The following is a 27,167-nucleotide window of genomic DNA, read 5'->3' as shown; positions in this document are numbered from 1 at the left end:
GGGGATCCTTAAAAGCATTTGATTTTTAAATGTATTCTTCACTTGATTTAACAGGAGCCTAATTTTAGAGTAAGAAATGTCAAGGTTAAAAATGATATTTTTCTAATACTTCATCATTTCCCTGATAACCTTTGGTTGATCAATAGCTTAAACAGGTGTTTTGTTTTACTGGCCTGTTTTATTTTCCTTCCAGTCAAATTTGCTCTGGGCTATTTCTGCTATTTCCTGCCCTTTTCTAGAACTTGGCTCAGCAGGAGTAATGAAGGGAAGGCAGTGAGTCCATTCCTTTCTCAGCACACAGCTCGTTCACGTTCAGGTTTGCAGACCATTCATCTAGTGCTGATGGGTCTTGAATTCCCAGCGTTGGGGGAAATGTTTTCATCAGAAAAATAAATAACCAAAATAGAAATATGCACTTCCAGGTTTGTAAGCCTTGCCATTTATTTTATTCAGATCCTAAATGCAGAAGCTGCAAGTTGATTTCCTCCTCCCAGGTTGGCGAACGTCGGCGACAGGGGATGGTGAATTGCTGTGTGAACTGTGTGGGGTTACCTCGGGGCCTTCAAACCCCACCAACCTGAAAGGGGCCTTCATTGGCCTTGGGGACGGGTACAGGAAGGGGACACGAGGCAGAGATGGGTGAAAGTCTCTGATGAGGGTCAAGCCCACAGGGACCAAGAGGCTGGCCAAGCTCCAGGGCTGACACCCAGCACTGAGCATCTCCTCTTAACGCAGACCAGTCCTGGGAGCCCTAGGGTCCCTCCAACTCTTGGGAGTTGAAGTAGTTGCAGAATATCTCAAAACGCTCCCTCAAGAAACCCCACAATCATCATCGGATTCCCAAAAGGGAGCTGGCGTCACCTTCTGCGCGTTTCCTTGAAAATCTAGATGCAGCCTGACCAGTAGGACTCTGTTTCTCCAGTTGCCGGCACTTAGAAAATGCAGTCAGTGGGGATTCCTAAGTCCCACCCCAGGCCTCCTGGATGACGGCCCAGAGCGGCAGGGCCTGGGAATCTGTATTTTTCAAACCCCACTCTCAGCGATATGGATGCACATTGACACTTGAAAATACTTGGCCAGAGGTGCACCTGCCAGTTGTAATGGAAATTCTTTCTGAGTCGGTGCAGAGAGTCTTCCTCCACTACCTGTGATGTAACTTGCCTTTTAGAGAGATGAGTCAGAAGTGGTGAGAAATGACCCGGGCGGTGGGGGGGGGGGGGGGGGGGGCATAGGCGGTGGAGACAGAAGGGGCCAGGAAAGCAGCACAGTCGAAGGCAGGTCAGATGCCCACAGATCGATCATGGAGACATAGCCAGGATGTGCCTTTGTGCCAGGCAGCTTCCCGGGTATTCCAGAAGCCCGCCGGCTCCATCCCCCTGCCCGCCCCATGCCTGCAGTCCCCACCGCTGGCCTGGCCCCGTGCCTCTCCCTGGCCAGCCTCGTGCAGGCACGGCCTGCTCCTCCCTCGGGCCGCACACTTGCATACGGGGCATGAATATTTAAAGACCGATGCCTAGCCCAGCCACAAACAACAGAGAGAGTTGTATTTTTTTTTTTTTTTTTTTGCCTCCCCCAAGCTTTTCTCTGCGGGAAACTGGAGAGCCAGTTACAATATTCAGATTTGATTTTATTTTTATTTTTATTTTGCGGAGCTCCAGTTCAAATAATTAAAGTTGCCACCAGGGAGGGGAGCCTTGCTGTGGCTTTCATGTGCTCGCTCGCTGTCAGCCCTGCTCTGTCCGCCTTGGCTGGGAGACACACTCGGATGTGTCTAGCATCGCAGCTGCTGGTAATAAAGAGGACGGGGAGAGTCGGGAGGGGGTCCGTCTCCGCCCCTCCCCCTGCCTTTCACACAGCCCAGAAGCCTGAATGTCTCAACAAGCCCCGTGCGGTTTGAAATTCTATTTTATTTGAATAGCCTGCCTGTGACTAGAATATTTTAAACCGTGTTCTCAGGACAGAACAAGGCCTGGGAAGAGAAAAAGTGGGCTTCCCTCGTTCACTTTCCCTCTCTCCAAAGCATAAGCAGCTTTTCTTCTCCGAGCTGCAGGAACAAAAGGGGCCCAGGAAGTGGGATGTGACCCACTTGATGGGTGGCGACACCCAAGGGCAGGTGAGTTCCCAGCTGCTGGTTTTCTGACCTTGCCGCAGCCGAAGTCCCCTCTGCCCTGCCCCCACACACATGTGCATGCACACGGACGTAACCCCTGGCACCCTGGAACACACCTGGGGCCTTTCTGCCCCTGATGTCAGCCCTGTGGTGATAAGGGGGTCAGCTTTGATTAGCCTGGGTCTCCTGAGATGAGGACAGAAGGCCACCAGCAGGCCTCCTCAGGTCGGCAGGGGAACTGGCCTGCAGGGAAGGAGCTCTCCATTCGGTGTCATTAAAACCAGTAAATGTGGCCCAGAGGGACATGGGAGAGCAGCCTGGCATCTGAACTTGCCTTCTGCCATCTGTTAAGCCCTGTGCAAAGCCCCACTGAGAAGGGCCCCCTAGGGCAGGCAGGGCCCTGAAGGCTGGAGGCCAGGGAATTTTTCAGCGAATTGCTCTCTGGTTGACTTGGTGAGACTTTTCAGGATGGCGGAGATCATTCCTGGACACGGGGCCCATCCTTCCAGGGATCTGGCTGACAGGGTGTTCTCCAGCATCTCAGGGTAACTCAAAAGCAAAGTAAGGTGAGCCATAGCTGGTGTTCTTTGGGTTTATGTAAGCTGACCCCACTCTCTCCCCGGGGGGCAGACAAATAGCACTTTCAGACAAGATGAAGAGAAATTCTTTTCTGACTGTTTTGTTTTGAGAGTTTATTAAACTCAGTGGCAGAATCCTCCGTGGAAAGGCAAAAGACAAGGATGAGCAATCATAATTATTATAGGATGGCTCGAGGTAGAGGAGAAAACAGAAGGAGAAGGCTCTTCCTTTAGCAGCCCCCACTGATCCCTTGGCAAGGGCATTCTGCTCTGCTGGCTTTACGGAGCCGATCTGGGTGCGGGCGCACGCAGGGCTGCCCAGGGGGTGGGAGCAGCCCTTCTCAGCAAGGCAGGAGAGGAGTGTACCCAGAGACGCATAGCCAGTAAATGCAAAATCAAAAGCCAACCCAGACCTTTTAGTCCGAGCCTCATGCTCTTTCTGTCACACTGCCCTGCCCCCCGGGGCGGGGGGCAGGGGGGACAGTGGTACGTTCTCCACTTGTGGAGCACTGCCGTGGGCCTGCAGAGCCTCCCTGAGGACTGGCATTGCTCTTGCCTAACAGAGCCCCTGCCCACCCACCACAAACTCCTCATCTCTGGAGGCAGGAAGGAGACGCCGCCCCATTTTGTAGCAATCAAGTTACCCACTTAGCCTCTCCCCAGGCTGAGACCAGTCATTGGGCCTAATTCCTGAGTGGCCAACGGGACATTGTTACTCACTGAGAGGACCCGAATGTGATGTGTGCATTGTGAGTGCCTTATTCTTTGCCCCACGTGGTCTCATTTGTTTTAGCAAATCAGGAAGGAAAAACTATTCCAAGAAGCCTCATGGTCTTGATTCTGAATAAGGTTGTCATTTCCTGGATCCATTCCACCTTCTATAGAACACGTGCCCATCTGGGGAGAAGGAGACCTTCTCCTCTCTCTCTTCATTCATCCTGCCCTGCATCCAGGCTGACTGCTGACCAGTGAAAGGACAAGCTGGTCCTTACCAGGCTCCACCTGGGACCAGCCTCTGCCCTTGTGTGGCCAGGCAATGCTGCGCAGACACCTTAGGGTGGCTATAGAAATCCTCTTTGTAAATAGGGACCAGAGCCACGTTAGGGGCATTCCAGGGTGACATCAACCCTAGCTCCTCTCCCACAAGCCCGAGCTCCTTGGGTCAGGTATGTGGGAGCTGGAATCCAACCCCCGTCTCACCAAATGCCGTGACACCCACCGCAGTGACAGAATGCTCACAGGGAAGGCCAGCTCACCTTTGGACAGCTCCAGGCCTCAGTGCTTGCCAAATGGATTTGGTTGTTTTCTACTCTCTGTTCTCTCCCCAGTCCCCTTCACGCTTGGGAATCTTTGGGGAGCCGGGGCAGGACTTGGAACGTGCTAGCTATGTAATATCCAGCTGGATCGCCCACTCTCTGCCCAGGGAGACATAATGATGGGCCCCCCGCAGGAAGCACAGCGCCCCTTGGGCTCCCTCCTGCCCCGTGGCCCAACACACGTGACATCACCCATGTGCAAAGGAACCCAGCTGGTCACGCAGGGCCAGGACGAAGTGTAGTGTGGTGGGGAGAGCAGCTCCTTGAGGCCGCTTAGACCCTGGTAGGGTCCTGCCACTTTGTAGTGGGGGGATCTGGTGCAGATCACCTCACTCTTCTCAGCTTCAGGAGCCTCTACAGGCCTGTCGGGAGAAACTAGTAGGTGGGCATAAAAAGTGCCCAGCCTGGAGCTGGACACAGTGGATGCTTAATAAATGGGACGTGTGGTTTCTGCTTCTGTACCGCTACTGTTCCTATCATCACCGGCTCTGTGGCGATTCCACGATCAGAGGCTGGCGGCTGCCCTCTCTGAGGTCCTGCGTCCGGAGAATTTGCCATCTGCTCTGCCCTGGATAACCTGGCAATAGAGGGGGTGGGGGATGTTGCCCAGCTCAGTGACTGGAGTCCAGGGAAGCTAATGCTCTCCCAGAGATAGACGGGCCCCTTACCCCTTCCACCATCCCACCAGCTCGTCTCCCCACCACCTCTTCCAATCTAGAGGGGAACAGCCTCTTCCAATCTAGCAAAAGTTCCTTTTCTCCACTTCCACCCTGGCAGCAGACACCTAGAGCTGATAATGTCACACTTTCACAAATGAGGAGGGAGCCTGCAATCATGCACGGCTGGCCGGCAGTGTGGCCACGTGGCCTTAAGACACAGAAGCATCTCCACTTTCCCCTGGGGGGACTCCTGGGAAAGGGACAGCTGCAGCGTGTAGGGGGAACGACCTGAGAGAAAGAGAGGAAGACATGAAGGCACAGAGGGAGTCTGACGAAATGACCCAAAGCAGAACATCACATACCTGACTTTTAATATCTCTTTTTATAACTTGAGAACGAATGCCAGTTCTCTATCTTATTCTCTAACATTGCGTGTTTGTTTGGATTCAAGAACATGACTCACTACTTAATATGGAATGGCTAAGATTTTAGGAAGATACACCCTGTTTATCCTGTGGTTTTGGGGCCCCCCAGGAAGACCTGGGAGGCATATGTCCCCTGGTTTAAGAAGCCCCAAGGAAGAGCTCCCACCCCCACTGCCTTTCTCTGAAATTCAAAGACCTCCTCCTCTTGTGTGACCTCACTCCTTCCCCCAGGGTCAGCATTAGGCCCGTAGATGGTGCGTTCTGAAGAGTATCTGCCCTGCCTCAGTCACCCCCAAAGTCCACCTCAACGATGCCTGTCCCCCACCCACTGCCCCATGAGTCACCCTGACTCTGACCTTGTGTCTGAAACTCTAGGAGGACCTTAGCTCTGGTAACCACTCACACCCCCTGTGATGAAGACACTATCGTAGGGCCTTAACCCGGGGCCTAAGCCTGTACCACTTTGCGTCAGAGAGAGAGGGGGTAGAGGTTAGAAGTGGTTCTGGAGGCATTTTCCAAACGGCTTTTGCACAGACCCACTGGATGACTAAGAGATTTGAACCCCATTGTCAGTCTCTAAGGACCATCCTATATGCCTGTAATAACATTACACCCATACCCCGTATTAAGAATCTTCTATAATGTCAAAGACCACCGAGCCTGCCCACCTCCACAGTCACCCTGTGAGGTGAATGAAACCTTCCCCATTCTACAGAGGAAGAGCCTCAGAGGGCTAAGAGACACCCCCAAGGTCACAGGCTAAGGCATGCAGAAACCAGGACTCAAATACTAGTCTCCTAACTTCAAAGGTAGCTGCTCAACCGCTCCCCCACAAGGTAGTCAGGGGGTGGCCCCCTGAGCATGCAAAGGGTGGGCAGCTGCAGGGACAAGATCAGAGCCATAGCTTGGAACTTGGCTGGGATGGATGGGCACGCAGATGCCTGGCAGGAGTGAGGGAGGGAAGGTCACAGAGGTCTCTCAGTCAGGCAGTAAACCAGCAAGTACTCATTTCAAACCCACCATGTGGCCAGCCATGCTGGAGATAGATCTATCAGCAAGAATCTGGGATCTCTTTGGAGTGTTTATTCGGCAGAAAAGTTAAAAATACTTTCAGTATGACCAGTCCTGGTCTCCAGGTAACTTAGGGATCACTCAGCTGCATTACATTAAAAAGCAAGCCAAAGTTCTTAACTAGAGCCTTCAAACACCCTAACTCTTTGTACTCTTGGGAAAAAGAAACCTTCCTTCGTCTGGGTCTGAGGTAGGGACCCTTCATAGCTGGTAAGCCAACTGAGGGAGCATTTTTTAAATATCAATCCCTTAGTGTGTGGCTAGGACTATGCTAAGAATGTCACTTGTTTTATCTCACCACCAAAACAGACTTGTGAGGCCTCATTACCCCCATTCACTGACGGAGACCCTGGGGCCTAGAGAAGTTAAGTGACTTGCCCCGGGTCGCCCTGCTGGTAAGAGGTGGAGCCAGGTTTTACACGAACATCCATCTCCCTGGAAGGTCACTGGACTTAATTTAGGTCACCTGAGTTTGAATCTCAGCTCTGCCCCTTATAATTCACGTGACATCAACCAAGTCACTCTCCCCCTAACTGGGGATAAAAATAGCTGTTTCACTTGCTGCAAAGATCAAATGAAAAGTGAAAACTCCTTGTAATCCCGGCAGTGTTTTATGGATGGAAACAATGATTATTATCTCCTCTTCGCGCAGGCAGGCAGAAGTCAGTCCACCATGAATTCAGACATCACGTGTGCTCTTGTTTCTCTTCTCGGTCAATAGCAACATGTGGGAAGATTGGGAGCATTATGTTGCACAGTGCCTAGGATTAGCACCAGAAGGACATGCCCCATGAATCCACTTAATCAATCATTAATTACACAGCATAACCCTGGTCCAGGATAGGCGCTAACAAGGAGACTCCTCCTTGATTCTCAAGGATCCGACAAACATGGCCCTACTGAGTTCTCTGAGCCAAAATAATTCTCCCCTCAGGACCTAGAGCTGGGAAGCTGCTGGTGCCTAGCATTTTACCACCCCTTCCTATGATGCGGTTGATGCTGCCAGGACACATGCTAATGGCCCAAAGTAATCAACAGCAATTGTAATTGCAGTCGGACATAATTAATTTAATACCTTTGAGCCATTCAAAATTAATACTTCTCTATTACATGATGAAACTGAGGCATAGGGAGAATTACTGTCAAGGCTCATGGGTGTGAATAAAATCTTCCTGGGCACTTGGCAGAGATCTGGATCCAATTCAGAATCCACTTGCTAATCGTGGACCCTTGTGGCTCCTACTGGAGACCCTGATGACACATTCAAAAGGCCATATACAGGGGGGCACCCTGTTGAAAGCAGAGGCTCTCCCCAACTGTCAGAATAAATACTCCCCAAGTGGCCCTGGGCCCCTGCAGACACTCATGTGCCTGGGGTCCATTCTCTTTCCTCTGTCCACTTTCATTGCACAGAGTCGATCCCGTTCCCCAGCTAGAGGATTACAGAGCTGTCTCGCAGCATTGTCCCCATCATACACACAGACGGAGGTATAGAGGAGGCTGTTAGCTTCAGATCATACCTTCGCAATGTAACTCAAAAGAAAATATCACCTTTTCTTCCTATAAGACGGGAAGGATAACTCTCTGGGGAAACTGGAAGAAAGAACACTGAACTGAAATTTTTAAATACAGCTTCCTTCACGCCGTCCCTTTCTATTTTTTTTGTGAGCTGTTTATCTCTAACATGGTGTTCCCTGCCCGCCCTTTCCGATGCAGGAGGAGGGAAGTAACATTGATTGAATGTATTTGGTAACTGGGCACTGGGCTCCTTAATGATCTTATGACAGTCCCCCAGCGACTCTCTGAGCAGAGTATGTTTGGCCCCATTTTACAGATGAAGACTGAGGCACCAAATTATGCCACAAATAAAGACAGAACCTCTCTTTGATTTCAAAACTCATGCTCTGTCCGCAGCCCTCATTCCCCAGAAGCTCCCACTTTCCCTGGTCTTCCCCAAAAAGCCCGCACGAGGCAGGCAAGAGAAACTCATTCTCCCCTAAGGGGGTGGAAAGAAAGTACTCTTTTTTCCCCACTTTCAAATGACGTCAGAACCCTCCCTTGCTGCCATTTTTTAATATAGTGTTTATTTTTTTTCTGATTACAAAAGTGCTCTCTGTTCATTGCAGAACACTAGGAAAATACATGAAAGCATGAAGAAAACTGAAATCGCCCACAGTCTTACCCCCCATCAGTAACCCCGCTTACCACGTTGGTACATTTCCTTCCAGACACATGGACGTCTATTTGAGCAGAGTGAAAAGGCTTTATACAAATTTGGCATCATACCATATAAGTATTTTATGTCTCCTTTTCTTTACTTACTATTATATTTTCCTGTATCAGTGTTATTCTTCATAAACATCCTTTTAATAGCTGTGTACACTACATTTATTTTATTGTTTTTGTTCAGGTTATCAAAAAGTAGATGTTCATTGTAAAAAATTTAGGAGACCAAAGAAGGAAAAAAAAAATACCAGTAACTCCATAACCTCACCAGCCAGGGATCCCACAGTTATTATTTTTGTATATAACCTTCATGTTTTCTTGCTGTGTTTTCAACAAAGGGGGCATGTAGGTTTCCCTGGCTGGCTGTTTCTGGCTTCGAAGCGATGCCTCAGAAAGGAGGAGACATGGAGTGCTGTTTTCAGAAAGGATCTCAATCTTTTAAGTCCCCTACATGGCCAGGAATCCAGCATTTCTTAAGCCTCCATAATTGCAAGTATTTGCCAGCATATTTTATTTGCTTGTTATCAAAAAATCTGCATCTGGTCTGCTTCTTGCTGTGTTGGGTTGATTTTTCATTAGGCTATTTATAGCTAGAGAGTTGGTATTTAGTTTTCTTTCCAGGTGAATTAGGAGATGGAATACAAAAACACTGGGTTTTGCAGTGAGTCAATACTCTCAATTAAAGTTAATAAGAGACCATGTTGAATCCAAGGAACTCTTAAAATTACCAGTTCACACCAGAATCACAGCCCCATGGCAGCTTAGGTTGGGAAGCAGCCTTAACCTCCATTCAAAGCTTGGATGTGTCTGACAACAACTCCAATCCCAGTTTCCCAGTCACTGCTGGATGACGGGGTCCAGGCTGGGGAATATGGGGGGAGCACACACCACCCCCAAGCAAGCTCATATTTGAGCCTCTCTCTCTGTTAAAAAGCATTTGCTTCTGTTGAAGTGAAATACACACCAGAGCATCCACCCCGGCTTTGTCTGTCCTGCAGGAATTCACACAGCCCTTCAGAAAGAGGAAGAAAGGTCGCACCTTCCCCCTCACAGCATGACCTACATTTGGGTGTGCTGCATGCAGAATGGACATTTTTTGATACCACGGAGTCTCTTTTGTTCAACCTCAGCCTAAATTCCGCGCTGATATTTTTTTAATATGTTCAAGAGATTGTTGTAAAGTTGCCCCGAGGTATGCATAGCAAACATGGGGTATATTCTCAACATAAAATTGCAATAATTACCTCTGGAGGAGGAAAGGGCCATGAGAGAAATAATAGCAATAGGCCTAGCCATAATGCTACTCTTGCCTTATGTACAGAACTTTAATTAATAAAATGACAAACACTGGTAGCACATAATTGGAAAGTCTATCAGGCCCCACTGAGGTGGGGGGGCGGGGATCGGGGAAGACCCTTGTGAAAGGGTCGGATGGAGCCAGGAAATATAATTACTGGTGGCATGTTCCTGGCGTTGTCTCTTCTCACTTGTCTCATTTGCTGTCTGCGTATCAGAGTTTATTAGTCAAAAGCTATCGTTCATAATCTGTATCTACCAGGACATGTCTAGAAGGATCAACATTTTTATTGTTACAGCCTCCAACAAGTGGTATTTCTCACAAACATTACTTAGGATTTGTAGATGTCTCATATTTGTGTGAATACATTTGTCATATATATGGACATACACACACATATATGACGACTCATTGTCTGGCAGAGACAAAGGATGCAAATGGTTTAAAGCCCTCTATCTCCCTAATTCCTCTGTTATGAAGGTATTTCTGGGCCAAGATCTTGTTAAAATATAAACTCTGACTTGGCAGCCCTGGGGTGGGATTTGAGACCCTACATTTCTGATGAGCTCCTGGGTCATGCCAATATTGCTGGTTTATAGACCACACTTGGAGCAACAAGGATCTAGACAACCTTCACAATACACCCCCCAAAGATTTAAGTGTTACCATAACATGTTACGTGTATGTAGCGCTATTGATATTGTAGAAACAGCATAGACCATAGCATGGAATCCAAGTCTGCAGCACATGGGCTCAGCGACCACAGGTGACTTTCCCTACCTAAGCTTCAGATCCCACATCTGAAAAATGGGCCTGATCATACCCACAGGAAGGAATGTTGTGAACAGAAAATGAGACAGCATATATACAAGTGCCTAGCGCAACTCTCTGGTATTCAATAAATAGTCAACTAACAAATTATCCTCTAGGCCCCCAGATAGAAGCTGGTCTTAGTAAGATCTAATTCCAAGAGTGTTTTTTGCCCACTCTGAGCACCTGATCCTTAACTGTCAGTATCAAGTGAGGTATCAGAGGGGTTCTTTTATCTGAGACTGGATTTATAAGGAAAATGGAAGTCTTGGAGAAGGCCTTGAGCCTGCAGTCTGCCCTAGAAACCACAAAGAGTCACTCTGTACACTTACATACAAATAATGAATGAGGGATATTCAGAAAGAATTGACATCAGTCCTTGAAGTCTTCTAATTAAGAAATTGGTAAGAACCTGACCCTGTAGGTCCAAGAGGATGGTTCTGGTCCCATTTGCATCTTTAGGTTATCCCTGTTCACCCTCAGGGCTATCCTCAGTCTTGGCCAGGGATGACATGGCAGCCGCGCAAAGGCCCTCTGCTGGGGTCTGTGTCCTCCCCCTTGCAGGAAAGACACTCCTTGTACACCTTGGTGATGGTGGGCACGTGTTAAGCCATTTTTTAGTTATTAAGAATTACCTCTTACTCGAAGTCCAAGTGAGAATGGACCCCTCACCGAGAAGGCCAGGCTACTTCTAGCCCTAAGTAGCCCCTCTTCCCAGTGGTCTCCGCCTAGGATGTGCTTTAGAATCACCTGGAGAGATCTGAAAACTGCTGATGCCCAGGACCTTCCCAAGACCAATTAAATCAGAATCTCTGAGGTGAGAACTCAGATACGAGTAGTTGTGAAAACTCCCCAGGTGATTCTAATTTGCAGCCCCGGTTGAAAGCTACTGGTATCACCATTTCCTTCACAACATGTGGGCTCTACTTCCACATTCTTTATCTCAGTCTTACAACCACCTTTTAAGATGGGCAGGGAAAGTATGGCTATTATCACAGGTTCGTCTATAAGGAAATAGAGGCTCAGAGGAGCTAAGTGGTTGGCTTAAAGTCACACAATTGATTCACTTGGATATTGGAGCCCAAACCCCTGTTTATCCCATCGTCAATAGGCAAGAAACAAGGATAGTCTGATAAGCCACCCGAGAGTGAATATTGATGCAAAGGGCAATTGCTTCCAGGGCATTCCAGAAAGGAAGCGGGATGAGTCATAGGAGCACAGGGGCAAGGCTGCTTCTCTGCAGATCCTGATGCAGTGAGTCCAGGATCAGGCCAGAGATGCTGCATCCAGGTAACAGCCATGACACCATCCTGAACATCACACTCTGAGTAGCAAAGCACTGACTGACTTCTAGAGGTAAATCTGGAATGACTAGGGATAACTACAGGTGAGAAGTAGGCCAAGTGAAAGACCAGAGGTTCTAGACTGCTTATATCTGAGGAAGAACAGTATCACCTGAATATATCACCTTACTAAACACTCAGTAGATGGAAAAAAAAAAAAAAAGGAATGGCCGGAAGACATACTTTGCTAGCCATTCACTGGCTGCCAGTTTGCAATCTCATACCAAACCTTTTGCGTCTGTTTCTAGAAATAGACTTTGCCGAAACTTAGTGCATGCCTTGGCTTGAGTTGTAGCTGAGATACATGTTTTCTGCTATAAATATATGTGGTGGTATTGTAAGATGAAAGGAAAGTCACATTTTTAACTCTCCTATGTTCTATGTCTTCACCGTCAAGTGGCTCTGTTTACTCCCCCTTTTGCTACACTCAGCACAATTGCAGTTACTCATTTAAATTCAGACTTCCTGGCTAGATGATAAGCTTCGTGAGAACAGGGAAGATACGTATAATATGCAGTACAGAATAGGTATGCGTAAATATTTATTGAATGAATGGGTGATCATCTCAAAGACTGATACCAAGAGGGATTCTGGTAGACCTCCTCAAGAACTAGGGAAGCCATCTCTTGGCAGCCAGTACCGTTCTCACTTTCCAGGCCCTATTGGCCTAAAATACAGTGCAGGCAGGTGGACAAAGCTCAATAGTCAGCAAGCCAATGGCCCACTGTCAGTATGACAGAGCTCTATCTCACTGACATGCTCAGGCCACTAGCAGACTCTACTTCAGACTGAAAGTTTCCTAAGAACAGCTGAGAACTGGGCCATTTCAACTACAGCCAAGTTAGCTGCAAGATGCCTGGATCCCCTTCCCTTCCCTGGAACCCACCCCCTAGAACTCAACCCCTAGAATGCAGGAAAGTGCTAAGGAGCTTCACAGGTGCAAAGTTGGTTTCTGTCCCTGAGAGGGGACTGGGTAAAGACAGGAAGCTCTTCCTGGAAGTGTATAAATCTTTATATATTCTGACACTGATCAGCTCCTACCGTGTGCCCTCACTTGACAACGACTGTGAATACAAGATAAGACAGTCCCTGCCTTGAAGGAACTTGTGGTCCATGGAGGATGGAGGGAAGACAAGGCAGCAGAGCTGTGTCCTATGATGATCCCAATAGCCTCAACTGTTAGATTTCAGAGGAGGGGAAAGTCATTCTGAGACAGATGATAAGAAAAGTTTCCCTGAAAATTAAATAGATTGAATTTTTTTTAAGTGATGAGAAGGAAAGAAGAGGTAGAGGAAATGGAAGGATCAAAAGCACAGAAGCAGAAAAATGCATGTCAGGTGCAGAGCTGGTATGTAGACTGATGTGAGAGAGCCTAAGGACTAACATCTATTGGGCCCCCACATTTGGACTACTGGGTGAAAACTACTTGTCTGGGTGCTCTAAGGTAATACAGTTTTTTAGTCACTGCAAAACACAAAGCAGGCTTATTTAGAAATCAAAATGCCCATCTGGTCAGAACTTCAACCTCACTTTAAAGTTAGGGCTTCTTGGGGCACCACTGCAAAACACAAAACAGGCTTATTTAGAAATCAAAATGCCCATCTGGTCAGAACTTCAACCTCGCTTTAAAGTTAGGGCTTCTTGGGGCACCTGGGTGGCTCAGTCAGTTAAAGGTCTGCCTTCAGCTCAGGTCATGATCCCAGGGGCCTGGGATCGAGCACTGCATCGGGCTCCCTGCTCAGCAGGGATTCTGCTTCTCCTTCTCCCTCTGTCCCTCACCCCTGCTCTGCTCTCTCTCTCAAATAAATAAATAAATAAATAAGATCTTTTAAAAATTATTTAAAAAATAAAAATAAAGTTAGGGCTTCTTTCCTCCCCTGCCCTGCCATGCTTGGCCCTACTGCAGAGGAGAAGCCTGAGATCAGGGAAAGGATCATTGATCTCTCTTCTTCTTCACTCAGCTCTCCTCCTTTTCAGTCTTCTGGCTTAATTGTGACCCTTCAAGGTCTTAAGTGCCGGGAAAAGAAAAGAGGTTAAGGGGAAAAAGAAAATCTTACTCGACCAGACCTGTTGTGGTGATCTGGCACTGGTATTCTCTGGATGTGACAAGGCTTACTGGTTTTCACAGGGGGGCACTTTGGTGGTTTCTTGGGAGATTTACCTTTCTCCTCACCCCCTCTACTATGGCTAGGAATCTTTCACCTTGACTAGGGTATATGTATCATTCCAGGTAATCACTTACTCTTTCCTCTGTCCTTGGGCATCTTGAGATGCCTGTAGCTTCTTTCTTCTGAGTTCTATTTACCCCTTCAAGAAGCCCTCTTGGACAAGATCTAAAATGACCCACATGGGCTCCCGTGTACATGGCTCACTCTAGTCTATGTGTAATGCTCATGCATGTTGTATACTGCCAGACTCTGGGAGTACAGGCCATTCAATGCTTCCACCTTGCCTTTGTTCTGCCATTAGAGCAGCCAATCAGCCCCTTGTTCATACTTTGGATTTTCCAGGTAGGCGCTAGACAGTATTCTATTGAGCTCCCCAAATTGCAGGGGATTAATATCAAGTGCTCAAGGGGGTATCATTAAAACTGCTCTCTCTCTCGACTTGGGATGAAGAGGGAACCTTCTTTGCAGGAGAGTAAAGTGAGGTGGAACTCATGATATACAAAAAGCACATTCCAAAAACTCTCTCCTAGTAGTCAACCACCAACTTTTTTAAAAATCCGAAGTATGGATGAGAGATTAAGAATTGTATAACCTGTTTTTATCCACCCCCTCATGAAAGTCCTGTATCACTGTGCTCTCAGACATCCTTTTGAAGTGTAGTATCTATTGTGTCAGTGCTTCAGCCGAAATGCCTTTTTACCATTTTGTTACACTATTTGTTATCTCTCATTAAATTGTCACTATAATCCTATAAGGTAGATAAACCTATTCTCATATTAGAGAATACAGAACTGAGCTTCAAAAGGACCAAAGTGACAAGAACAGTTTTTGAATCCAGATCTCTCTAACGCAAACTCTTAGACCATTCTAGGGTGGAGGATACATGTGGCTCAGCATAAGTACTCAATAAATATTCATTGAATGCCTAAAAAGCTTATTTTCTTAGATTACAGAGGAACACGAATGCTTTGATATTAATTGATAGGGAGTGAGAAACCACTGAAGAGTCACAGATGGCAGTGGTAAACAGGAAGATGTGATCGAGATACACAAAAGAATTTAGAAGGGAGAAAGTAGACAGGGAGAGGCACTTTAAGAGGCCATGGAGAGAGTTGAAAGAATAGGTTATAAAGGACATTGTGACTGCTACTTTGTTAGAGTAATGAGAAGAGAAGCCAGGTTAAAAGAATTTAAAGAAAGAATGGGCAACAAGGAAATAAAAGCAGTTACATGCCAGTTATCCACGATGTTAACATCTGAATGGAGGTACAGAAATAGGTTGCAAGATCAAATAAAGGATATTTTTCTGGCACAGGTGAAAGCTGATCTTATTTGTAGACAGGAGACCCAGAAGGCAGAAAGAGTCTGAAGGTGCTGGAAGTTTCTGAGAGAGCAAGGACTAGGGGGTGGTAAAACATGAGGGATTAACATAGAAGAAAATGAAGGATACATCTTCCTCTAAGACAGGAAAAGAAGAAAGAAGGTGGATAAATAAACACCTATGTAAAGAAGAAGGATGAGGTGGAGGGGGAGAGGAGGAGGAAGAAGAAGAAGAAAGAGGGAGAGGAGAAGGGGGAGGAAGAAAAAGAAAGGAAGGAAGGGAGGAAAGCAGAGAGGCTGAAGGAGATTTCACCTAATATAGTAAATCTTTATCAGTAAAGTAAGAATCAAAATAATGATCAAGAGAGTTAGGTACCAAGAGGTAACAGCATTAGTGTTTGAGGAAGAGTTTGGAACACCCATTGTGCTGTGGGTGTTCCGAAATCAACTATGGAAATCAACAGTGGATGAATAAGTACCACCAACCATCCAGGGCATTGAGGTTCAACATTCTGATTTCACAGAAGTCCAAATCAGCAATATTCTGTGGCCAAGGAGCAAAAGGAGAGAAAGGATGTGGCAAGCAATATCCCAAGCTAGGCACTGCAGGGCATGGGCTAAGGGCTGAGAGAGGTTAGTTGGCAAGGGTAGGATTAAAATTTCTAGTCATGGCATCCAGACTGCACAAGGAAGCAAGTGAGGTCAGGAAAAACAATTAACAGATTTGTTAAGTTATCCAGGGAGTGCTCATTGGTGACAAGTACTTTTGCTACACTGGATTTGGGAAAGGGGTAAGGTATAAGGGAAGAAGTATGGTTATAGACCAGGCTTACCTGACTCAGGCTCTCAGAAGTAGAACAGCACTTGGGCACCCCAGTGCCAGGTGTGACCTTGTTAGTGAAGAGGTCATGTGCAACAAAGTGGAAAGTTCATGGTATGTGACCTCTTTGATCAAATTGTGAGGCAACCTTGAGCTCAGGGACTGGGAGAAAAAGGAATGGTCATTTACAGAAAAGCATGTCTTCAAACAATGAGAAACAAAGAAAAGGGGGCACCATAGTGGATGAAAACTCTTGTTTTCAAGAGGATATATTTTACCTTCTATTCTACAATAGCCATTTTTTTAATTACAGGATCTGAACGGGAATATTTGGGACAATTATATGCTCTGGTTGTCCTAAGTTTTAAATGTTGTTTATAGATTGTTTCTATAAAACACGAAGATCAGAGACCTCGTTATAGTATATACTGACTCAGGGCATGATTGCCCTTAAACTTTTTAGAAATATTAGCTACAAGAGGGCACGTTCTGCATGGAGCACTGGGTGTTATGTACAAACAATGAATCATGGAACACTACATCAAAAACTAATGATGTAATGTATGGTGATTAACATAACAATAAAAAATTAAAAAAAAAAAAAGAAATATTAGCTACAGTCCCTTTCATATGTCTAGAGAACAATGCCATAGGAACCTTTAATCAAGACACAATGAAAACATATGATTGTAGCTTCCTTTTGTCAAAATGGATGACAAGTATACTTGTCTGAAAGACAAGTATACTTGTCTGAAAGACAAGTATACTTGTCTGAAAGACAAGTATATGGAAGTATCTCAATACGAGATTTTTGTCTCAACTTTGCCTACAAGTGCCCACAGGTATCAAATCATAGAGTCTCCAGTTAGCTAACACAAGGTATAGTATCATTCAGATAAGATTATTAGAGTCTGGGGAGGGGAGAATAAAAATCTATGATACCTAAGGCATTAAAGAAATTGAGTCATAAAATCACTTGTCCAAGATCACAAAGTGAATTGAGGCCACAGACAAGAATCTTTGGATCCCCTTTAAGAAGTTCATTTACTATCCCATGGATCTTAATATCACCTCAGACACAGAATCTGGTGAAACTTAGGATCAACCTGAAAAAAATTCCAAAATTGTCCATCGTTGCCCCTGCCCAGCTCCTTAAACCTTCATGAAAGCCATTTTGGGAGACTGAGCAAGATCAGGCAGCCACCAGCTTTCCTTCCTGGGCACTCTTGGCTGAGTCTCCGACAATATCTTTGAGAATTCCAGGAAGGGCACCTGAGGCTTCCTTTTAACATTAACACCTGTCCTCTGGCTCTTCTCTCCCTTGCAGCTCCGAATGTCCTGGCTCATCCATGGAGTCTTGCGGGGAAATGTCTCCTTGGTGCTGGTGGAGAACAAAACTGGGAAGGAACAAAGCAGAATGGTCTGGCATGTTGCCACCAATGAAGGCTTGAGCCTGTGGCAGTGGACGGTGCTGCCTCTTCTCGATGTGGCTGACAGGTGGGCCTCCATCCATTCCTGTCACTCTTTTCCTCGATCAGCCAAAATGCAGAAAGGGGTCATGTCTTCCCCCCACCAACACGTCTACCCAAGATACAGATCCAGATGAGCACATACATGTGCATACACACAAATATGTACATATACACACACACACACATATACATGCACACACACTTTCTGCAGACTTCTAGGGAGCACTGAGTTTCTCTGTGGGATTTCCATGCTAAATTAGAGCCCTCATCTCTTGCATCTCTGGCCTGGCCTGATTGGCTGCCTCCAGTATCTGTAGCAGGAAGAAATAAAACTCATATTATTGCCAAATAATAATCAGGCTTTATACGTATATCACATTTTCTCTTAATTAATGCATTTTGCCTTACTTTCCCATTTGACATTTTATTTATTCCTTATTAACAACAAAATTTGTGACATGGGTAATACAGACCTTATTATGTTCCCCATGCCTGCCCTTTCACAAGATTCTCATCGAGAACCAAAGAGTTACAGCACCAGCAAGTTGGCCTCAGAGTGAGGACTGGTGCTCAGGTCAGTCCAAGTCCAGGGCTTTGTGGAGTCAGGTCCCTGAAGCAGGTAGATGAGGGAGATGACAAATTCTTCGGTAAACAGAGGAGGACTTCTACCAGAGGCCCTGGGTCCTATTTGAATTCTATACCCAGTGGCTTTGTGACCTTGAACCTCTCTGGGTCTCAGTTTCCTCATCTTTATTTTATTTTATTTTTTTTTAATTTTATTATGTTATGTTAGTCACCATACAATACATCATTACTTTTTGATGTAGTGATCCACAATCCATTGCTTTCGTATAACACCCAGTGCTCCGTGCAGTACGTGCCCTCCTTAATACCCATCACCGGGCTAACCCATCCCCCCTTCCCCCTCCCCTCTAAAACCCTGTTTGTTTCTCAGAGTCCATAGTCTCTCATGGTTCATCTCTCCCTCCAATTCCGCCCCCCTCATTTTTCCCTTCCTTCTCCTAGTGTCCTCCATGCTATTCCTTATGTTCCACAAATAAGTGAAACCATATGATAATTGACTTTCTCTGCTTGACTTATTTCACTTAGCATAATCTCCTTCACCTCCATCCATGTTGATGCAAATGGTGGGTATTCATCCTTTCTTGATGGCTGAGTAATATTCCATTGTATATATGGACCACATCTTCTTTATCCATTCATCTGTTGAAGGGCATCTCGGCTCTTTCCACAGTTTGGCTATTGCGGACATTGCTGCTATGAACATTGGGGTGCATATGGCCCTTCTTTTCACTACGTCTGTGTCTTTGGGGTAAATACCCAGGAGTGCAATTGCTGGGTCATAGGGTAGCTCTATTTTTAAATTTTTGAGGAACCTCCACACTGTTTTCCAAAGTGGCTGTACCAACTTGCATTCCCACCAACAGTGTAAGAGGGTTCCCCTTTCTCCACAACCTCTCCAACATTTGTTGTTTCTTTCCCTGTCCATTTTTGCCATTCTAGCTGGTGTAAGGTGGTATCTCAGTGTGGTTTTGATTTGGATTTCCCTGATGCCTAATGATGATGAACATTTTTTCATGTGTCTGTTAGACATTTGTATGTCTTCTTCAGAGAAGTGTCTTTTCATATCTTCTGCCCACTTTTTTTTTTTTTTTTACTTGACAGAGAGAGACACAGCGAGAGAGGGAACACAAGCTTCTGCCCACTTTTTGACTTGATTATTTGTTTTTTGGGTGTTGAGTTTGACAAGTTCTTTATAGATCTTGGATACCAGCCCTTTATCTGTAGTGTCATTTGCAAATATCTTCTCCCATTCTGTGGGTTGCCTCTTTGTTTTGTTGACTGTTTCCTTTGCTGTGCAAAAGCTTTTTATCTTGATGAAGTCCCAAAAGTTCATTTTTGCTTTTGTTTCACTAGCTTTTGGAGATGTATCTTGAAGGAAGTTGCTGTGGCCGAGTCAAAGAGGTTACTGCCTATGTTCTCCTCTAGGATTTTGATGGAGTCCTGTCTCACATTGAGGTCTTTCATCCACTTTGAGTTTATCTTGGTGAATGGTGTTAGAGAATGGTCGAGTTTCATTCTTCTGCATGTGGCTGTCCAATTTTCCCAGCACCATTTATTGAAGAGACTGTCTTTTTTCCATTGCATGTTTTTTCCTGCTTTGTCAAAGATTATTTGACCATAGAGTTGAGGGTCCATATCTAGGTTCTCTATTCTGTTCCATTGGTCTGTATGTCTGTTTTTGTGCCAGTACCATGCTGTCTTGGTGATCACAGCTTTGTAATATAGCTTGAAATCGGGCAACGTGATGCCCCCAGCTTTGTTTTTCTTTTTCAACATCTCCTTGGCGATTCGGGGTCTTTTCTGATTCCATACAAATTTTAGGATTGTTTGTTCCAGCACTTTGAAAAATGTCATTGGAATTTTGATCGGGATGGCATTGAAGGTATAGATTGCTCTGGGTAGCATAGACATTTTAACAATGTTTATTCTTCCGATCCATGAGCATGGAATATTTTTCCATCTTTTTGTGTCTTCTTCAATTTCTTTCATGAGTGTTTTGTAGTTCCTAGAGTATAGATCCTTTACCTCTTTGGTTAGGTTTATTCCGAGGTATCTTATGGTTTTTGGTGCTATTGTAAATGCAATCGTTTCTTTAATTTCTCTTTCTACAGTTGCGTTGTTAGTGTATAAGAAAGCAACTGATTTCTGTGCATTGATTTTGTATCCTGCCACATTACTGAATTGCTGGATGAGTTCTAGTAATTTGGGGGTGGAGCCTTTTGGGTTTTCCACATAAAGTATCATGTCATCTGCGAAAAGAGAGAGTTTGACTTCTTCTTTGCCAATTTGAATACCTTTTATTTCTTTTTGTTGTCTCATTGCTGTTGCTAGGACTTCTAGTACTATGTTGAACAACAGTGGTGAGAGTGGGCACCCTTGACGTGTTCCTGACCTTAAGGGAAAGGCTCTCAGCTTTTCCCCATTGAGGATGATATTCGCTGTGGGTTTTTCATAGATGGATTTTATGAACTTGAGGAATGTTCCCTCTATCCCTATACTCTGGAGAGTTTTAATCAGGAAAGGATGTTGTATTTTGTCAAATGCTTTTTCTGCATCAATTGAGAGGACCATATGGTTCTTCTCCCTCCTCTTATTAATGTGTTCTATCACATTGATTGATTTGCAAATGTTGAACCACCCTTGCATCCCGGGGATAAATCCCACTTGGTCGTGGTGGATGATCCTTTTAATGTATTGTTGGATCCTATTAGCTAGGATTTTGTGGAGGATTTTGGAATCCATATTCATCAGGGATATCGGTCTGAGATTCTCCTTTTTGATGGGGTCTTTGCCTGGTTTGGGGATAAAGGTAATGCTGGCCTCATAGAATGAGTTTGGAAGTTTTCCTTCTGTTTCTACTTTTTGAAACAGCTTCAGTAGAATAGGTATTATTTCTTCTTTGAATGTTTGGTAGAATTCCCCAGGGAATCCATCAGGCCCTGGACTCTTGTTTTTTGGGAGGTTTTTGATCCCTGCTTCAATCTCGTTACTGGTTATTGGCCTATTCAGGTTGTCAATTTCTTCCTGTTTCAGTCTTGGCAGCTTATAGGTTTCCAGGAAGGCCTCCATTTCATCCAGATTGCTCAGTTTATTGGCATATAGTTGTTGATAATAATTTCTAATAATTGTTTCTATTTCCTTGGTGTTAGTCGTGATCTCTCCCCTTTCATTCATAATTTTATTAATTTGGGTCCTTTCTCTTTTCTTTTGGATAAGTCTGGCCAGTGGTTTATCAATCTTATTAATTCTTTCAAAGAACCAACTTCTAGTTTCATTGATCTGATCTACTGTGTTTCTGGTTTCTAATTCATTGATTTCTGCTCTAATTTTAATTATTTCTCTTCTAATGCATGGCTTAGGCATCATTTGTTGCTTTCTCTAGTTCTTTAAGGTGTAGAGTTAGTTGGTGAATTCGGGATTTTTCTATTTTTTTGAGTGAGGCTTGGATGGCTATGTATTTCCCCCTTAGGACCACCTTTGCAGTATCCCATAGGTTTTGGACCGATGTGTTTTCGGTTGATTTCCATGAATTGTTTAAGTTCTTCTTTGATTTCTTGGTTGACCCAAACATTCTTGAGCAGAGTGGTCTTTAGCTTCCAAGTGTTTGAATTTCTGCCAAATTTTTTCTTGTGATTGAGTTCCAGTTTTGGAGCATTGTGGTCTGAGAATATGCAGGGAATAATCTCAATCTTTTGGTATCAGTTGAGACCTGATTTGTGACCCAGTATATGGTCTATTCTGGAGAAAGTTCCATGTGCGCTCGAGAAGAATGAGTATTCTGTTGTTTTAGGGTGGAATGTTCTGTAAATATCTATGAGGTCCATCTGGTCCAATGTATCATTCAAAGCTCTTGTTTCCTTGTTGATTTTCTGCTTAGATGATCTGTCCATTGCTGAGAGTGGAGTATTGAGGTCTCCTACAATTAACGTATTGTTATCAATATGACTCTTTATTTTGGTTAACAGTTGGCTTATGTAGATGGCTGCTCCCATGTTGGGGGCATAGATATTTACAATTGTTCGATCTTCTTGTTGGATAGACCCTTTAAGAATGATATAGTGTCCTTCTGTGTCTCTTATTACAGACTTTAGTTTAAAATCTAATTTGTCTGATATAAGAATTGCTACCCGGGCTTTCTTTTGAGGTCCGCTGGCATGGAAGATGGATCTCCATCCCTTCACTTTCAGTCTGGATGTATCTTTAGGTTCAAAATGAGTCTCTTGTAGACAGCATATGGATGGATCCTGTCTTTTTATCCAATCTGCAACCCTGTGCCGTTTTATGGGAGCATTTAGGCCATTCACATTGAGAGTGATTATTGAAAGATATGAATTAATTGTCATCATGTTGCCTGTGAAGACGTTGTTTTTATAGATTATCCGTGTAAATTTCTGTTGTAGATCACTCTTGGGGTCTTTCTCCTTTTATAGAACCCCCCTTAATATTTCTTGCAGGGCCGGCTTAGTGGTCACATATTCTTTTCAACTTCTGCCGGTCGTGGAAGCTCTGCATCTCTCTATCCATTCTAAATGAAAGCCTTGCTGGATAAAGTATTCTTGGCTGCATGTTCTTCTCATTTAGTACCCTGAATATGTCTTGCCAGGCCTTTCTGGCTTGCCAGGTCTCTGTGGATAGGTCTGACATTATTCTGATGTTCCTCCTTCTGTACGTAAGGAATCTCTTCCCCCTAACTGCCCTTAAGATGGTTTCCTTGGTTCTAAGATTTGCAAGTTTTACTATTACATGCTGGGGTGTTGGCCTGTTTTCCTTGATCTTAGGAGGGGTCCTCTCTGCCTCTAGGACTCGAATGTTTGTTTCATTCCCCAGATTAGGGAAGTTCTCAGCTACGATTTGCTCAAATACATCTTCTAGCCCTCTCTCTCTCTCCACTCCCTCCGGGATTCCAATTATTCTGACATTGGAACGCCTCATGGTGTCACTTATTTCTCTGATTCTATTTTCATGGATTCTGAGTTGTTTTTCCCTGGCCTCCTCTTTTCCCTTTTTATCTATTATATTGTCTTCCAGGTCGCTTATTCTCTCTTCTGTCTCAGTTACCCTAGCTGTTAGATTATCTAGATTGGATTGGATCTCATTGATAGCATTTTTAAGTTCTGCCAATTCACCTTTCATTTCTGCCCTTAGAGACTCTATGTTGCCATTAATTGATTTCTCCATTCTAGCCATTGTCTTCACAATTGCTAGCCTGAATTCCATCTCCGACATTTTGGTTATATCTGCATCCATTTGTAAATCTGCAGCATAAGTCATAATCTCTGAGTCTTTTCTGTTTTGGGGGCTCCTCCTCCTAGTCATTCTGTTGATGGGTGTTTGAGGGAATGTATAGAGTCCAAATTATTGACGAGAACCCAAGCAAGATGCACCTGTTTTCTTAGGACCTTAGGGTTGCTGGCCTCTTGTTTTCCCAGCCTGTTCTGGGGGAGGGTCCTGCCGCGCTGTTACTCAGGCAACCCTGTTTGGGCGGTTGCCCTGCGCCCCTGTGGTGGGGGATGGGCTCAGTGGGAATCAGTCTTTGGGGCTTTTGTTCTGTGGCGCCTTTCCCTGGTGGCTTTCCGCATCTCTTCTGCAAGTCAGAGCAGAAGAGACTGTTTCCAACCCTCTGCCTCAGAGCAGAGAGACCGCAGTCTGTTCTTCAGTGAGCTCTCCAGGCCACGCGATCTCCGTTTCTGTCCGTGCTGCTATAAACTGCAGCAGCCTGGGTTGTGCACCCCTCCGCAGCGCTCCCAGTCCTGCCTCCAGATCAGGGCACGTCTCTGCCCTTTGTGCTTCTAAAACCGCCAGCCGCTCCCAGTGCCAGCGCGCGCGACTCCGCCGCTCCGGGTTTCAGTCCGGGGGGCTGCAGTTTGCAGGTGCGACCCCGCCACTCTGGGTTTCCATCCCGGGGGCTGCAGTTCGCGTGCGCACGACCCTGCCGCTCTGGGTATCCACCCTAGGGGCTGCCCTAAAGTCCTTTCCCAATGCTACTGGTCTGCGAGTCTGTGCCCGTCTGCAGGGCGCGAGGCTGTCACTCACCAGCGGTGTAGGATCCCCACGGCCAGGCTCCCTCCCGCCACCGTTTATCCTCCGATATCTGCCCGCAGGCTCTCCACTTCGTACCTCAAAATCAACTGCCTGCGATATTCTGTTTGTAGAGATCCAGATCTTCTTACATCTCAGGCTGGTTTCGTGGGTGCTCAGAGTGGTCTGGTAGATATCCAGCTCAATTCCGGGGACCAGCTGAAATAGGGTCCCCTACTCCTCCCCCATCTTTCCCCCCCTCTCAGTTTCCTCATCTTTAAACTGAGAGGGTTGGACTAGAAGATCATTGACTCCATGTGGCTCTGAAATGGAGCCATACCACTGAGAACAGCTACCACTTGTATCCCCGGGATGGCACCTTCTGCCACCTGCAGTCGGCCGGGAGCAAGCAGTGCCTGGCCCAGCACAGCAGCTCACGTGACTCCCTGATGCATCGTACTGAGTCCTCCATGGTTGGTGCACTGATCTGTTCCAGACCAAAAAAAGGCAGAAGGCAGAGGGTGGGGGTTATTTCTATCAAGGGGGCAGATAAATGGGTCTGGAAGGGGAACCTTTAATAGGCTAAATGTCAAACGCAGCAATCCAGAGCAGCCTCTGCATTTAGACTTTTTAAAAACCCATTCAAATTACCATCCTGGTGGATCCACCTTTGAAAAATGAGGACAAAGAACTTAAGGCAAGGCAAGGGTGTTGCCAGTTGCCTTGAAACTTTGTAAGTATAAAGTTGGGTCTCAAATTCGTCACCCAACTTCACAGAGTCTGCTATTTCCAAGAGCTCATAACTTGAGCTGTGCTGTCATGGGAAGAAGCGATTGTCCTCACTCTGAGCACCAGCTTCCCACTCCCTCAGATGTGTGTGGGTTAAAGATCAAAGCCCTTGGATATCCTGAGGCACAGTGCTGCCCCCAGGACAAATGGATTTAATTAAAGTGGAAGAAGGGGCAGTGTGGGCACTCCCTACCATAGACTGGTCTTTTGTCCTTCGGGATTGTGGGCGTTGCATGCAGGGGATGGAGAACAGGGGGATGATGCCAGAGCCCTCCCTCCTGGGAGATGCTAAATTAATTCAGATGAATCAAAGCATTTTTTTTTTCTCCTCAATCCAGCAAGTCCTCTCTCTTTCATAACCACTCCAGGGGATTTAGAGCAAGTAAGATGTTGACTCTGTTCACTCCCATCCGCTAGAGTTTCGTTTGAAGGAGACTTTGTTCTCAGCCTCCATCCTCCCTGTTAAAGGCTGTTTACCAGACTGACATTTCCAATATTGATACTGAGACCAAACTGTCCAGTGGGAATTCAGACAAAGGCCAGCGTGGTTTGATGATGCTTTGTGACCTAATAAATGTGCAGTTACAGAACACATGAGTGCCTCCATTCACCAGGAGCCTGCACGCCACTGACATGTTCTGATGTGGGAAGCTACTCCCCCCACCCAGAGCTAGAGAAGATATAGAAGGCATCAAGATCCAGAGGAAAATGGAACTGCAGGAGAATGAGGCACGGCAGTTTTCAGTTGCTAAAATCACTTACCAGTAGATGTGACTAGCCCATAAAACTAAAAAAAGCACTGTGGATGAAAGAGCATAGGCTTTAGTATCAGATAGTCCCAAGTTTAAAACTGTCTCAGCCACTCAGTAGTGGTGTGACCCCAACCAGTCACTGAACCCCCCTGGGCCTTGGTGTCCACATTTGTAAAGTAAGTATAGTACCAGTGCAACTTCACAGTATTGTTATGAGACTAAATAAAACAACTGTTAAAAGCATCTATATATAGTAAGTATCAGTGATTTTTATTTCCCACATCCTCCATCCTCATCACTCAGTTAGGTAGTCTCAGATAACTCATTGCAAAAAGAGCACAAGTCACAACCACTGATCTTCCAAGTTAAGCCATGTTCTATAAAACAGACATAATAAAATTTACCTCTGAGGCTTAGGGAAGTAAAGTGCTTGGTAAACTGCCTGGCCCACAGTAGGTGCTCAGTCAGTGATAACACTAACTATAATATGATAATAATAATATCTCCCCACCTAATTCCTCAGAAGAGGCTGGATGGCCAATTTAGCAATAATAACCAGTCATGCAACCCTAAGATAGAGGTGAGCATTCTTCTGAATTTGCTATCATCAATGCTGTGTAGACTCCTTATAAGGGGAAGTCACTGATGGAGGAGGAGCAAGAAACACATTCTTCCTTTTCCTCCCAGGGAGAGTGAGCTATAGCTGCTAGATTGCCAGAAAATGAAAATGGGAGGATGGAGAGGTAGAGTAAGGAAATATATAAGGGAAAGAGAAGGAAAATGGATGAAAGATAAAGACCAACTCTCTTTCTCCCCACCCTGAGGTAGGCATTAGCACCTTGTACCACCTGCTTCCTTAGGCAGGTCCGGGCTTCAGCTATTCAGCACCCAAGTCCTGGACAGTTCCTCAACCATGGACCTTGAAGGAGCAGGAAATTTATTCCCAGTGCTGTCCCAAATCTCCTCTGTTCCTAGGTTCCCCAACATTACATTACATTGCATACATTACAAAGTTTTTTGAAGCAACTTTATTAGGGTTTACAAGTTAGCTCTAAACTGCTCCCAGGTTCTAGACACTTAACTTCAATTCAGTTGTGCCTTGCTAGATTCTTACTTACACACTTTGGCACCTTCCATTCTCTCCACCTGAAATGTTCTTCCTCTACCTTCCTTCTCCCTAACTACCACTCTTCCTTCACTTTTTAAAGACTTCTAGACTAAATAGTATACCTACAGTATTTTCTCGTAGCTCCTGAAATACCCCTATAATAACTTGTCACTCTTTTCTATCTGGGTTTTTTTTAAAAAAAAAAAACTGAATATACACACTAATAAGACAGGGATCAAATCTATCTTATGTATCACCGTTCCTTGAGCATCTAGAACATGCCTAACACATCATATGCCC

At 45.4% G+C, this 27,167-nt stretch overlaps 1 protein-coding gene across 1 annotated transcript in view; it reads left to right on the top strand.

The window, feature by feature from the left end:
• The window catches only part of ALK (ALK receptor tyrosine kinase), a 676,339-nt gene that overhangs the window by 555,862 nt on the left and 93,310 nt on the right, over positions 1-27,167 (top strand). The window contains exon 9 of the mRNA XM_078056142.1: positions 17,471-17,640. Within this exon, the coding sequence (XP_077912268.1) occupies positions 17,471-17,640 (170 nt within the window). The remainder of the gene's footprint in view (positions 1-17,470; positions 17,641-27,167) is intronic.

Source organism: Halichoerus grypus, chromosome 10 (genome assembly GCF_964656455.1).
Source record: "Halichoerus grypus chromosome 10, mHalGry1.hap1.1, whole genome shotgun sequence".
NCBI lineage: Eukaryota > Metazoa > Chordata > Mammalia > Carnivora > Phocidae > Halichoerus > Halichoerus grypus.
This window is presented reverse-complemented; position numbering and strand designations above follow the sequence as displayed.